Source organism: Musa acuminata, chromosome BXJ1-5 (assembly GCF_036884655.1).
Source record: "Musa acuminata AAA Group cultivar baxijiao chromosome BXJ1-5, Cavendish_Baxijiao_AAA, whole genome shotgun sequence".
NCBI classification, from domain to species: domain Eukaryota; kingdom Viridiplantae; phylum Streptophyta; class Magnoliopsida; order Zingiberales; family Musaceae; genus Musa; species Musa acuminata.
Genome location: NC_088331.1, coordinates 4,865,514 through 4,879,247, shown reverse-complemented (window position 1 = coordinate 4,879,247; position 13,734 = coordinate 4,865,514). Strand labels below are relative to the sequence as shown.

Below are 13,734 nucleotides of genomic sequence, written 5' to 3'. Positions count from 1 at the left end.
TCGAAACATATTCTCCTTTCGAATTATCTAAATCTCTCAATTACAAGTATTGAATATTAATTTTTAATATCATTTAAGACTAATTCTTTGATGTAATTTTATAAATTTATTAATCTAAGTAACTTTGATAGCTATAAGACTAATTTTTTAATATAATTTAAAATATAATTTAAAATAAATTTATAAATAATAAAAATATTATTACAATTGATATCTCATAAACTTATTATCTTAGACCACTTTGGCAACTACTAGTCTGGTAAAACTTAAAGACATAAATTATAAATAATATTCACCAAAATTTTTAATTTTATTTATATAAAATAATTTAATATTAAATATAATAATAATAATAATAATAATAATTAAATATTAATCAACATAAAAAAAAAAACTCACATGATAACTGTAATCATTATAAACATAAATCATACCTTTATATGAAAATAAATATTATTTTATAATTTTAAATATATACATGTGAATAACTATACAAACATATAAGAACAATAATTAAAATTTAATTATCATAAGTAAAAAAATTATCAATATATCATATGAGAAAATTATTAAAAATTTTCACAATTTATATTTTTTAATTTAGTATAAATTATAAATTCAATTAATCAATCTTATTTAATTAGACATACCCAAAATTAGACTAAGAGCTTATAAATTTGGGTCAAATATCAGTTCAACTTAGACTAGTTATAATTGGAGTTGACTAAGGTCAAAATTGATTAAACTTAGGATTCAATCAAATGAACGTTGATCGAGGTTAAAATTAGTCAAAAACTTAAATTCTGACCAAATTAAGTCTAAATTAAGTTACAATTATAATCCAATCAAACTGCAATGAAAATTCAGATCAGGTCAAAGACAAAATTGGCCAAAGTTAAAAATCAAAATTCGATCAAAATTTGAGTCTAACTCAATCAAGTTCTAGAAGCCTAAATGAATAAAGCCCAAGTCGGGTTAAAATCGTATTTGTTGCCGGTTATTTTTCAAAATTAATTTTGATAGGATATACGATGAAAATATTTGATTTTTGAAGGATAAACCTATAATTTTATTAGGGCATATATTCAAAAAATATAATTTTTAAAGGAGAAAACTATCAAGTGGATATCGGTTAGAATGAAAAAATAATCTTTTAATGTGTGAAAAAACTTTATTTTTTCTTCTTAATTGTAACGGTGCATGGATTGTGCGATGCATATAACTTTCATGGGCATAATTATCCATTACTAATGTATTTTCGTCGTTATCATTTTGCCTCGGATGCTATAAGTCTTATGTATTATATATTTAAAATAGAAGGTGCATATATTTTGAATACGATAATCAATAGAGTACTTTAGATATCGTGAAGCAACGCATTTGCTTGTGTCATGATTCTGCATAGAAAATAAATTAGACTTTTCTTCTCTTTTCTATTTATTTTTATGATCATTATAATTGATTGAATAAGAATCTACGAGAGAAAAGATTTTCTTAATTTGATCTTTGAAAGTTTCTACTTACAAATAGATGATAGCATAGAGTCTAGAAAAAGATAATTAGGGCTATCAAGATCATATCCTAAATAATCTTACCATAATTAATTTTTTTTTATATTGGCCAATAATCATAATAAGAATCTAATAATATATAATATATCCTATCTAATTAAATAAAATCACATGATATAACAGGATCATCCTCTATGGTTTTTATCTTGCCTAAAAAGCAATATAAAAATAAAAATATTTATTTATTTATTATTACAAAAATAAAACAAGGCCTCAAATTGGACGTATTTGTGTTATTGGGCCCGAAATTTGTTGGCTTCATGCAGGTCCAATTTTTGACCCATCAATTATAAGGCCTGTGGCGAGTCGGCTCAGCACAGCAAAGTATCCCCTTCGGGTGGTCTCGGATTTCCGATTTCCTCTTCAGGTGGTCCTTACGTCTCCTCCGTCTCTGATCCCCAAATCGCCGTCGAATTCCGTGCTCGTCTCTCGCAGTTCCTCCATTCATGGCCGATTCCTGGTGACCCTCGATCGCCCAATCGTATCTTGATGGCTGTGAGCGACAAGCTCTTCCCTGCAATCGAACCCGAGGAGCCGGAGCCCCACCGGCCCGACGCGGTTATTAGGTCCGTGGCGGCGGTTGATTCTAGGGTTTCGGATGCCAGAGTCTTTCATTCGTCCCCAGAGGTGATGTCTTTCGTTGGATGCGTATTTGTCTTCCAGTTCTGGGTCTTAGTTACGGCGGGTTAGCGAAAGATTTTTTAGGGTTTTTTTTTGCGGGGGGAGGGGGATTTATCTGCTATTTACATAAAGATCATGCCTTTTATTCGATTATGTGTTATTTTTCTTTTGCTCTACTTCTTGTGGTTTTTTTCTTGTCTGTGATGGTTCTCTTTTATTTTGCCTCAGTAGAACGTACTAGCATTTGTACTTCTTCGCTCAGCACAATTTATTTAGGGCAAATGCTTCCCAATTTCAGTTTTTTGCGCCCTTTTATCAATCTATTAGTTGCTTCAAAAGTTGAAGCTCAACAAATTGTCAGTACCTTGCTAAGTTTAGGGAGTGAATTGTTATAAACTATTTAGGTAACTATATCAGGCAGAGTACGCAAAATTCCAGTTGCCTTTCTGGAATTCTATTAGCTGCTTTACTCTTATCTGGGTAAGTATTCAAATCTAGAACAAGACTTTGCTATGGCGCATCGAATCAGCTGTATGTCACTATATATATATATAGTGACATCCCGGTTTAGCCCCACACGAAAAGGGAGAGAATGAACTTATGCTATATTGATATATTATTATCAACTTAGATTTAAATATTTTGAGTTAGTGGCTCAGGCTCAATAAAATTAATTATCACACTAAGTCATATCGTCACAATGCAGATGTCCAAATTTGGAGGACCCCTTTACTAAAGGGGGAGGAGATATTAAATCCAATTATTTGGTAAGACTAGATATGAAATTCAAATTTTGAGGACCAAATTTCCTAAAGGGTAGGTAATGTTAGACTTGAATACTTACCAAAACTAGATTAGAAATTATAATTGATTTGGTTATAATTATTAATCATGGTTTATATGGTTTCCAATTTAATTTAGGTTAAACAAAGCAAGGATGTTGGTTAAAGATAGAATGTGATTATTGATTAATTTATTGTGGAGTAAATTAAGACTATGCCTTTTGGGGAGAGGTAAGATTTTTGTATGTTAAATCCCCCTTGAAGCTCCTTTCAAGTCATCGAGGAGCAAGATCCACTGCAGGGAAGAGGAATATCAAGCAACGAAGAAAGAGAGGACAATGCAACATCACGAAGAAAGTAGAGATCCCTTTCGATATTCTGTTCTTTGATTTTCTCCTATTGATATACCTTGTTCTAATCGCCGTTTCTCATATTGGATTGTGTCATTGTGATAATGAAGGGATTGGTTTTTACATTAAATAAGTAAAAGTGTTGAACGTTGAGGAGCTGCTTTTATGGTATGCCCACGAAGTCAATTGAGATTCAAGATTGTCCAAGCGAATTTTTTTTATTGTTCTTTTTACTGCTTGTACGTTATCAAGATAAGAGATTAGATCATGGAAACCTTAGTATTAAAAAGAAAAAGAAATAAAACCTGCATGAGTCAACCATAAGGAGGCCGACCTAAGACAAGCTCGTAGTATGCCCTATGGCCCAACAACGACACAATGACCACCTCTAGAAGCTACAGGTTTGTTAGCCTAGTCTGTAGGAGACTAGACCCACAGACTATTGTAGCCTCACTCGCAGGTTTGCTTGTTGCTTGTGAGCCTGCAAGGTTCAACCTTGCACATAGCTTGAAACTTGTATCCATTTTGAAGTGTTGGATTGTGCTGAATACTAGCCCAGCCGTAGTTTAAGCCAGACTAGCATAAGCCCATCATGAGCCATGGGCCCATCATGGATTAAGTAGCACTCATTGAATTTAGTCTCATGTATCTTTCACTGAGTATAATTCACTATGATAGTTGGATATGAATTACTTGTTTGACTGATGAGATTGATGATGCATAAGATTATATTGTTCCTTGCAAAGGCAGATAGAACAGTACTAGGGGTTGATGGACCATCTAGTACTATGAATTACTCAGGCTAGGTAATTTTTCTATGCGCTCTTAGAGGAATGTGTTCCCATTTGGCAGATGAGGAATATCGTTCCATTTGTTATTGGCAGCGTGATATGAGTTTTCCTTATTCTTTGTTGGAACTTGAAAAAATAAAAAATCCATTCCGTGAAGTTAAGTCTCTTTATATGTTATTGAGATTGCCCTATTTTATCTCAATATGTTGCTGATGACTGTGTGAATGCATCATTTGTTTCTATTAACTATATTGAATAAGAGAATGTGGTAGTCATACTCCATTAGCTGCTGGGAGTGTTATATGATTATCCTCCTTTAGTCGGGTGTCAATGCTTAGTGAGATGGATATGCATGATTTACAATATTTATAAATATTAGTGCATGACTTCATGCTGCATGAGTTTTTATTGGTTTGCTTGTGATCTTTGATGATTCATATACTACTATACTCTTAGTTGTAGATATGTGACTCACTTATGGTATGTAAAGTTGGTTATATGTGTGATATTGGATCAACATGTTGTTATTAACCACAAATTAAATTCTAGATCGTTTCAAGATAACATGATGATAATTAAGTTAGCAGAATAGCTGGAATGTTATATTTGTATATAATGGATTTTTTAAAAGTGGAGGCTCACATTGGAAGTGAGAGAAGGCTTGAATGAGCTTATAAGAGATAGGTGAGTCTATCATTCGCTTGGGCTTAAAAAGTTTAGATCAGTGGTGCAGGATCAATAAAGTTAATGTGATAGGTATTCTGTAAAATTGGTACATGACATTGAATTTATGAGACCCACATATCATGGGTTGAATTTTGAAAACTAGTTCGTCAAAAATTTAGACACTAAAACATTGTTCTGGCAATAAATTTTCATTGAAAAAAGAACTAGCTACATATGCAAGGGGTATCAAGTCTATGAATTCACAAAAGATGCTCAAAGGGACTTGAGTTTTTATTCTATCTGTAGTATTGATTTTAGTATGCATTGCATCTTGCATCTTTATTATATCAGGATTAGATCCTGAGTAACTTGAATTTTTACAGAAGGTTGTTTGCTGATAGTTTTGGCTATAAACTTGAAATTACTGTTTTTTTGTTAGGTATCTGATGAAATGGAGGACAGCTACAGTACTAGCTCTTCATCCAAGAATGGAAATTGCTGCTCTTCAGAATTGATTCAGGCTCCTAATCCTGGAATTGTCTGTCCTCAAGTTCCTGCCAAAAGGAAATCACGCAAATATTTCTATTATGATTCTCCACTTTATGAAGAAACTGGCATTTGGATACCTGTGTCTGTACCTCCGATGTCAGAAAGTGATCATGACGAATGGAGCAGGGGCTTTGGTTGTAATGGTGGGTACTTTCCTGAGGGAGAATTCAGTTGGGATCAATCTCTTGGAGTAGATAAGGAGATGACCATGTGGGATGTGGTTTCTGAGATGCTTCTTGTGGTCCGACACAAATTAAGTGGCCTTGCATCAAGTGATCTAAAGAGTTGTGGGATGTCTTGGATATCAATAGAACTCCTAGAAGAAACTTGGAAAGAGATGGCGAATTCTCTTGCAGAGACCAACTATGGGCATAGCATGGAGATTCTTGAAACAGATCCACCAAAGTGGTTGCCTGACAGTGCTGCAGCTTCTTGCATGCTGTGCAACGTGCGGTTTCATCCTTTTATGTGTTTTAGACATCATTGTCGGTTTTGTGGTGGCATATTTTGTGGTGATTGCTCTACAGGAAGAAGCTTGATGCCTCCAAAATTCAGAATTGCAGATCCACAGCGGGTTTGTGATGTTTGTTATGTCCGACTCAAGTCTGTTCAGCATTACTTAATGGATCAAGTTAGTAATGCTTCACAGCTTCTGACCCAAGATTTGACAGATCTCAGCACCTTGCGGTCATGGTTGAATTTTCCATGGGGTCGAACTATGGAATATGAAATTTACAAGGCAGCAAATATAGTTCGTAGTTACAGTAAGGTATATCTTATTTACTAATGGCATTGCATCCAAGTCTGGTTACTTTTGCACAAAACATTTTGATGTATTGCTGAATCATCTCATAATGGTACAGACCATGATTTACCTTATAGGATTCCTTATATGCCAAGTACTGTCTTGTCTAGTTTGCATGTTTTGGTTTGATAGCGACCTTACAAGAATCTAGTAATTCATCTGGAATGAGCTTGGAAGGAGAGAGAAATAATGCAACTGATCAGGTTCTGAATAGAGTGCAGTTTAATGACAACCATTAACAACTGAACTTTCTTGTTTCTTATCTGTGTGCCTTGGTTTATCAGTTTGGCTTTAGAGAGAGGATTTTTTCAACTTATCTTTTTGGTGGAAAGAGCTAGCTGCTATTGGTTTAATGCTAGAGGTGATTTCTTTTGGGGGTTATCACATTACAATGTTGTGCTTCACTTTGTATGATTTGCTAATTTACCAAGTAATTCCTTATTTTCTTAACCTGTGGATTAACTTTGGATAGCACGTCTTCGTCTGCTTCTAGAGTTCTAATGTTTTTGGGAATCAGGTTTTGTACTTTTGGGATATCTACTTAAAATTACATATTACACATGAACTTCCACCACAATAGCTAAGGTTTTATGCTTTTGTTATAGTTATTTAAGATTACGTAGTATATGCATTTTTTGGAAAATAATAACCAATCTCTTTGATAGAAAGTCAGATCTCACTGTAATGTACTGCCAGGTGGGTTCACTGAGACCTGAGAAGTCCATCCCTGATGCTATTCTAAAACAAGCGCAAGGCCTTGCTATACTGACTGTTGTAAATGTTGGATTAATGGTTACTTATAAAGTTGGGACTGGTCTTGTTGTTGCTCGTAGAGAGGATGGTTCCTGGTCTCCACCTTCTGCCATCTCTTCATTTGGTTTGGCATGGGGGGCGCAGGTAAAGTTTATTCCTTTCCTTACATGTGTCCTTATTTCTAAATATTATCAAATTAGAAAAAAAGTTCTCTAGATCATGAGATGCATGTGTGAAATGATTATTTCATTATTTTTCCCCAGGCTGGAGGTGAGCTAACTGATTTCATAATTGTCCTGAGGAACAAAGCTGCTATCAGGACTTTTAGCGGAAATGCACATTTATCAGTTGGTGCAGGATTGAGTGCAGCTGCTGGCATTGTTGGACGGGCTGCTGAGGCTGATATACGTGGAGGTGATGGTGGTTATGCTGCTTGTTATACCTATAGCTGTAGTAAAGGTATGTTTCGTGCAAACACCCACTTGCTTTTTGAGGTAAGACAGTATAGTTGATGCATGCTAATTGCCTGATTTAGGTCTGAGCCAATTTAGAATTTTGCTTCACCGAACTATCCTCCTAAACAGCTTATGTTCAAATCTATTAATAGGACAGGATGGTGTTTTGAGAATGTGGGTCTCTCTATATGAACATATCTTTGATTATTATGTTGGTTACACATAATATTTTGACAAGGACAAACCAATGCATTACAATATTTCCCATCTAAATATCAAATTCACTCATTAAATTCGCACGCATCAACTACAGATCACATCAATCACTAATATCTCCCATAGGTATTCAATTCAGAAGTGCTATAGCTTATCATGTCACTATCATCGTCTATGATGCTGAACTCTGTTTAATCAGAGATTCACCAGCATGCATAGTAAGTCTCAATATGGCTCACACATCACAAGTGGCTACTATGATACCACATGTCATATCCCGAATCTGAAAATAATATGGGTCATGCTCCTAAAAAATAACTCAAAAAATGCTCTTTGGGTGTTTAGTTACTTGCATACCATCACAACATTTACATCTTGCCCAATGTAGGATTACTAGGGTATATTTTGCAAATCTCTTCTCTTTAGAGATTCCAGATCAACCAGAGATTGACTATTTCTGGTTGAATGCAATACTTCTTTGAGAAATGATGTTTGTCTGTTCATTTGCTTCTCCATCCTTGCATGGTTATAGCAGTCTTGAAATTAGCAAACTCCTAGGTTGATGTTCCTTCCATTTAACTCGATGCCCTTAACCAGATGTAGGAAATCAGAAGGAAAAAATTATGTTCTGAAAAGAAAAAGTTATTTCCATTTCTAACTAGAATTATCCTACTTGGTATTTGTTAATCATCTTGCCATCCAGTGATTTGGATTGATTTTGTTCTGTCTGTGACATCTACTGCAGGTGCGTTTGTAGGTTGTGCACTCAATGGTAACATAGTAATCGCTCGCACTTCAGAAAACTCCCGATTTTATGGTGCTCCGCTCAAGGCATCGGACATACTCCTCGGGTCATTGCCAAGGCCACCAGCAGCAGCTGTTCTCTATAATGCTCTTTCGGATCTATTTCTCAAGCTCAAAAGGTAGCATAACATAGTATGGTGCAACTCATGCATCCAGTTGATAATCACTCTTTCAGCTGGAAGACATCCAAATTAAGTCTGCATCATGCAACTCGTGCTTCCAGTTGAGGGCCTCGTTCTTGCTCTTGCATCGATGCATTTATTCTTTGACTTTGTGGACAGAAAGTGACACTTGAATGTGTACATATGAAACATCATTCATTAATCCTCGTATGGCAATTGTGCATTGTAAATATCAAGCACACAGTGTGGAGTTTCAAAATCTATTATGTAGTTGGATATTAAGTTATTAATGATTACATGGCTGTATCGTATGCGTTGACATCATCAGTATGAACGAACCTGACAGCATAGTTTTTTCTTTGTGGATTCAGGCATGCTTGTGGCATGCATTTATTTACGGATTCAAGTACTAACTATAGCTGAAGTGGTCATAGTATATCTCCTCTCAGCATCAGTCGTCTCCCCGAAACCTTCTGCCGCCGGTGCCGGCCTCCCTCTGGCAATTAAAGTAGGTGGCGGCGACAGGCGCCAGGTAGTACTGCTCCGCGAACCTTCTCGTGCTGAAGTTGTGGCGCATCTGCGGCGCGAACACCGTCCCCCTCCCCATCTGGCGGAGCAGCACGAAGACCATGCGGTGAATCCCTGCCGTCGGCCGCGGGCTCTCGTAGCAGACCAACTCTCGACCTGTGCGCGCGGAACCCCATCATCATCAGCAGCAGCTTTTTCATGCACACCACATAACATATAAGCCTCGCCCATGGACGAGAAATTCTAGAGATGCCTATGTGGAAGTCAAACCCAAGTTGAAAGAAAGTATCTTCGACTTTTCCCCAAGTTGCAGAAAACCTACGTACTCACCGAAACATGCGTTGGTGGTGGCAGGGATGTCCGTCACTAGCCTGCAAAACCATCAGTTCCAGATCTATCAACACCATCCAATCCACAAAAGTCTCTCTTTCTCATTCTGAATGCAGCAGCAGAACATCTCTTACCAGTGCAGGTACTCCTTCAGCGTCGGATTGCTGGGGTTTGGCGCATCTGGATCCACCATCACCTGCCAAACAAAATACCAACGGTAAGAAGCAAGCGAGAGGATGCTGAATGCAGAAAGGAAAAAGCACTGACAAGAGTGTAGAACGTCCGCAGGTCATCTCCTCCAACTTCGACTTTCGGCTTATCGACCACGGCGGATGGTTTGAAGTCGCTGCCATTGATGACCAGCTTATTCTTGTACAGGACGCCGAGCGATACCGATCTGGAGAAGGGGTCCAATACATCGCCTATGACCTGACCCAGAGTCAGAGGGTCCCTCGACATTTTGCAAGACACTCGAAGCAACCAGGAAGGAGCACAAGCTTCTTCGCATTCAACAAGGCTGAGATCGATGAATGGCTCAACTGATTGATGAGAAGCCATTCTATAGAGGGTTCACTGCAGATAAAGAGCGTACGGGACGCAGGAAGCCCATTCCGCCCACGATATTCCCAGATATCTATCGCTGTAGTTGAGGAATCCGCTTTTGTAATCAAAGGCTTTGATTTATCATCAGGCGTTCCAGTAAGTTTTCGAGTGCGAGAAGAAGCATTCAAACGCAAAAACCAATGAGAGTTTCATCCTTCCTTCCTTGCTTGCAGATCAGTCTTTTTCCCATCTCTTGATAAACTAATAATCATCACATATTTAGGTAATAACAAAGGAAAACTAGATTAGTTGTGGATCCTGATAGATAGAAAGAAATGCAAAGTGGCAGATACGACAAGATAGAAATGCAAAGGAGAAGAGGAGGTACATATCTTTTTGGTACGACAAAAGAAGTGATCCCTTTCCGACGATGATAAAGAATTTGCATCATTGAAAAGGGATAGAAAGGCAATGTACTACGTCGTTAACTTGGGGTTCAAGATGTTCGAGCCTTATTCCTGCTGGCTGAGTTGCTCAGGAAACTAAACTTTGGGATGATTGAGTTGCTTTACCAGCACTAGCAAACGGGCGATTTCGTTAGAAAATATTCTCATTTTGAGTTTTTTAAATAACATATTTTTTTTAATTTTTTTATTCAAATAGTATTTCTAATTCAAAAAATATTCGAGCCGTCCTAACAAAGTTGACTGCATTTTTCCTTATTTGTTATGGTATTTTAACCTATTTAAAAATATTATAAATAAGCTAAGAAGAATCAAGATATGCTAGAAATTATTTGATATATGAGGATTCAGAATTTGACTTGTTACTATATAATAAAAGAATCTGTTGATAATAGGAGTGATTTTATTAATACATGTTTTGAGAAAATTTTTTTTATTAATCATACTCAACTTACTCAATCAAATCAATCAGATCCTCAAATCGTTGAGGTGTTGTATATTTATACATATTTTGAGAAATTTTTTTTTTCTTAATCATGTATTCAAATTACTCAAATCAAATTAATCATTTATTGATCCTCAAATCATTGAGGTGTTGTGTATTTATACATGTTTTGAGGAAGGAATTTTCTTTAATCATGCACTCAAATTACTCAATCAAATCAATCACTTATTGATCCTCAAATCATAGATTGATTGAGGAAGAAAGGAATACAAAGATATCATTCCATATATATTTTTATTATGATCTTTTATCAGATGTTATTCCATATCTACTTTTGTTATGATCTTCTATCAAAAAGTGAGCTTCTATTAAGGATGTCAATCTTAGAATGATTAATTGAAATATCCTACGAGCGAGGGATTTTATGAGGGGGTTTGCTAGTTGATCTAAAGTATAAACATGAGAGACATGTAAATGATGTCTAACTATTTGATTACTAACAAAGTGAAAGTTGATGACAATTTGTTTCATGTGTGAGTGAAACATCGGTCATGCATAGGTAGGTGGCACTGACATTATCACAATATATTATAGGAGTGGATTGGGAGGTAATATCAAGTTCATGTAGCAGATTAGTGACCTAATTGAGTTTTGTAGTGATGGTGGCGATGACTCGATATTTAGCTTTAGTAGTAGATCTTGTGACTATATTTTGTTTCTTAGAACTCTAACTGATTAGATTTATTCTAAAAAAAATAATGTAGACTGACGTAGACATTCTATCATTAGTGTTACCTTCCCAATCAATATTGACAAAGGCATGGAGATGAAGTGATGAGTATTTATGAAGAAGTCTATAATTAATAGTCCTTTTGAGATATCACAAGATACATTTTAGTACAGACCAATGCTTAATGGAGGGTCGATACATAAATTATGATAATTTGTTGACAATAAATGAGATGTCTGGATGTGTGAGAGATAAATATTATAAGGAACCAAGTACTTGTCGGTACTGTATGAGATTTGTAGTAGAGCTGTCATTGAGTGATTTAGTAGTAGAGAGTAGGGTGATAACTTCTTTCGTATTTTATATGTTCGTCTTTGATAATAAATCTTAAATGTACTTCTTTTGATAAAGAAAAAGTAAAAAAAATGTGAATGTTACTTTTACTTCCAGAAAATAGCTTAAGTTCTTAGATTTTTGTTAAAAAATTGATCTATTAATTACTTATGAAATTACTTAATTTTCATGGATTATTACCCGTGATGATAATGTCATCCACATAAACTAGTATATATATAGTACCCTCCTTTTGTTATTGTAGAAATAAGAAGGTATTAGATTTGAAGTTATTTAATGTCAAAAACGAACTAAGTTTAATATACCATGCTCTTGGAGCTTGGCGAAATCCATAAATAGCTTTTCGTAATTTACAAACATGGCTTGAATATTAAGGGTGGATGAAGCTAAGAGGTTGTTGCATAAAGATATCTTCAATTAAAGTCTCTTATAAAAATACATTGTTAACATCTAGATACGTCAACTTTGAGTGATAGCCAAACTTAGGATAAATTAGATTATCATCGATTTTATAATTAGATTGAATGTTTTTGTGAAATCAATACCTGATCATTGGTAAAACTCTTTAGACACTAGATGTACTTTCTATCTGACAATGAATCAATAGGGTTTCACTTAATTCGAAAGATCTATTTACATTCGATGATATTTTATGTATGAAGAAATGGTACAAGGGTCCATGTAGCATTATAAAGTAGGGCATTACATTTTTCATATATAACTTTATGTTATTATGGAGATTTTTGAGCTTTGATGATGGTTGTGGGTTCAGTAAATTTAAGTGGAGAGGTTATGGTAGCATGAACGTCAAAGATTTGACATAGTTTGAAGATGTCATTTCTAAAGTATATTCTCATGTGATGTTTAGGCTCGATGATATTATTTTATTGTGTTGGAGGTATGATAATTAATAGAGAGTTACCTAATCAAGCTAATGTACTTCGTTGTCACTTGATCAAGAAGAGGATAAAGATATCTTTTGTGGTGCTAAGGGTGTTGCTTCATTAGGCATTACATGATGATTTAGTAGAGAAGTAGATCGAGAAGTTGTAAAGGGGGTGAGGTGCCGCTGAACTGGAGTGATAAGGGAGTGTAGGTCTAGAGGAGAGTTATTGGATGATGTGATGAGAAGTGTGTTTGAGGGGATTAAGGTGTACTCATATGAACCTATTCATATATGGTTGTTATAGTGGCTCGCATTACTGAAGATACATGGTTTTAGAATGGAAAGATGGACTCAAAAAAAATAACATGACGTGATATAAAGAACATTTGAGCTTGAGGATCATAACACAAAAAAGTATTATAGTCAAGAGAGTACCTAATGAAGATATAAAACTTAGATCTTAGTGTTAACTTATATGAGGTATAAGGGTGTAGCTAAGGATAACATAAACAACCAAATACTCTAAGTTTTTAAAGGTTTGAGATTTTATAAAATATGTTTTTAAAATAGTGACTAGTGTTTTAGGATTAGGGTGAAAAGGTTAGTAATATGGATGCTTATAAAAAGATGAGATCAGTTTCAACTATATGTTGATGCTTTCGTTTGGTAAAACCAACTAGTTGAGGCATGTATGATGGTGATTTGAGATGTTATATACCAAAGGATAAGAGGTTAGTTGTCATAGCTTGGTATTCACATCCTCCATTAGAGTAAACTATTTTAATTGTAGACTAGAAGAAATTATCTATCATTTTTCTAAAATGAGTAAAAACTATGGTGACATCAAATTTATGTTTGAGAGAGTATAACTATGTATATTTAGTAAAGTAATCTACAAAAATTACATAAAATATAAAATTATCAAATGATGTGATTGGGGTAGGGCCCTAAACATCGTAAATAATTTCA

General features: G+C 35.1%; 2 protein-coding genes across 2 annotated transcripts; one reads left to right on the top strand and one right to left on the bottom strand.

Annotated features, from left to right (window-relative positions):
* Positions 1-1,897: 1,897 nt before the first annotated feature.
* On the top strand, positions 1,898-8,809 carry LOC135673209 (uncharacterized). Its single transcript, XM_065182009.1, has 5 exons — positions 1,898-2,198; positions 5,221-6,099; positions 6,832-7,032; positions 7,152-7,347; positions 8,305-8,809. The coding sequence occupies exons 1-5, from the start codon at positions 2,061-2,063 to the stop codon at positions 8,484-8,486; spliced, it is 1,596 nt and encodes a 531-aa protein (XP_065038081.1). The 5' UTR covers positions 1,898-2,060; the 3' UTR covers positions 8,487-8,809.
* On the bottom strand, positions 8,709-10,015 carry LOC135673210 (protein FLOWERING LOCUS T-like). Its single transcript, XM_065182010.1, has 4 exons — positions 9,611-10,015; positions 9,478-9,539; positions 9,344-9,384; positions 8,709-9,169 (listed from the first exon to the last, which is right to left on the bottom strand). The coding sequence occupies exons 1-4, from the start codon at positions 9,899-9,901 to the stop codon at positions 8,937-8,939; spliced, it is 627 nt and encodes a 208-aa protein (XP_065038082.1). The 5' UTR covers positions 9,902-10,015; the 3' UTR covers positions 8,709-8,936.
* Between the last annotated feature and the right edge of the window lie 3,719 nt (positions 10,016-13,734).

Coding starts and splice junctions, on each gene's coding strand:
- LOC135673210 (XM_065182010.1), bottom strand. CDS start 9,901: ATGGCTTCTCATCAATCAGTTGAGCCATTCATCGATCTCAGCCTTGTT. Junction 9,540..9,610: donor TGCGGACGTTCTACACTCTT/GTCAGTGCTTTT, acceptor TTTGTTTGGCAG/GTGATGGTGGATCCAGATGC. Junction 9,170..9,343: donor CACCACCAACGCATGTTTCG/GTGAGTACGTAG, acceptor CCGCGCGCACAG/GTCGAGAGTTGGTCTGCTAC.
- LOC135673209 (XM_065182009.1), top strand. CDS start 2,061: ATGGCTGTGAGCGACAAGCTCTTCCCTGCAATCGAACCCGAGGAGCCG. Junction 2,199..5,220: donor TCTTTCATTCGTCCCCAGAG/GTGATGTCTTTC, acceptor TTTTTTTGTTAG/GTATCTGATGAAATGGAGGA. Junction 6,100..6,831: donor TAGTTCGTAGTTACAGTAAG/GTATATCTTATT, acceptor ATGTACTGCCAG/GTGGGTTCACTGAGACCTGA.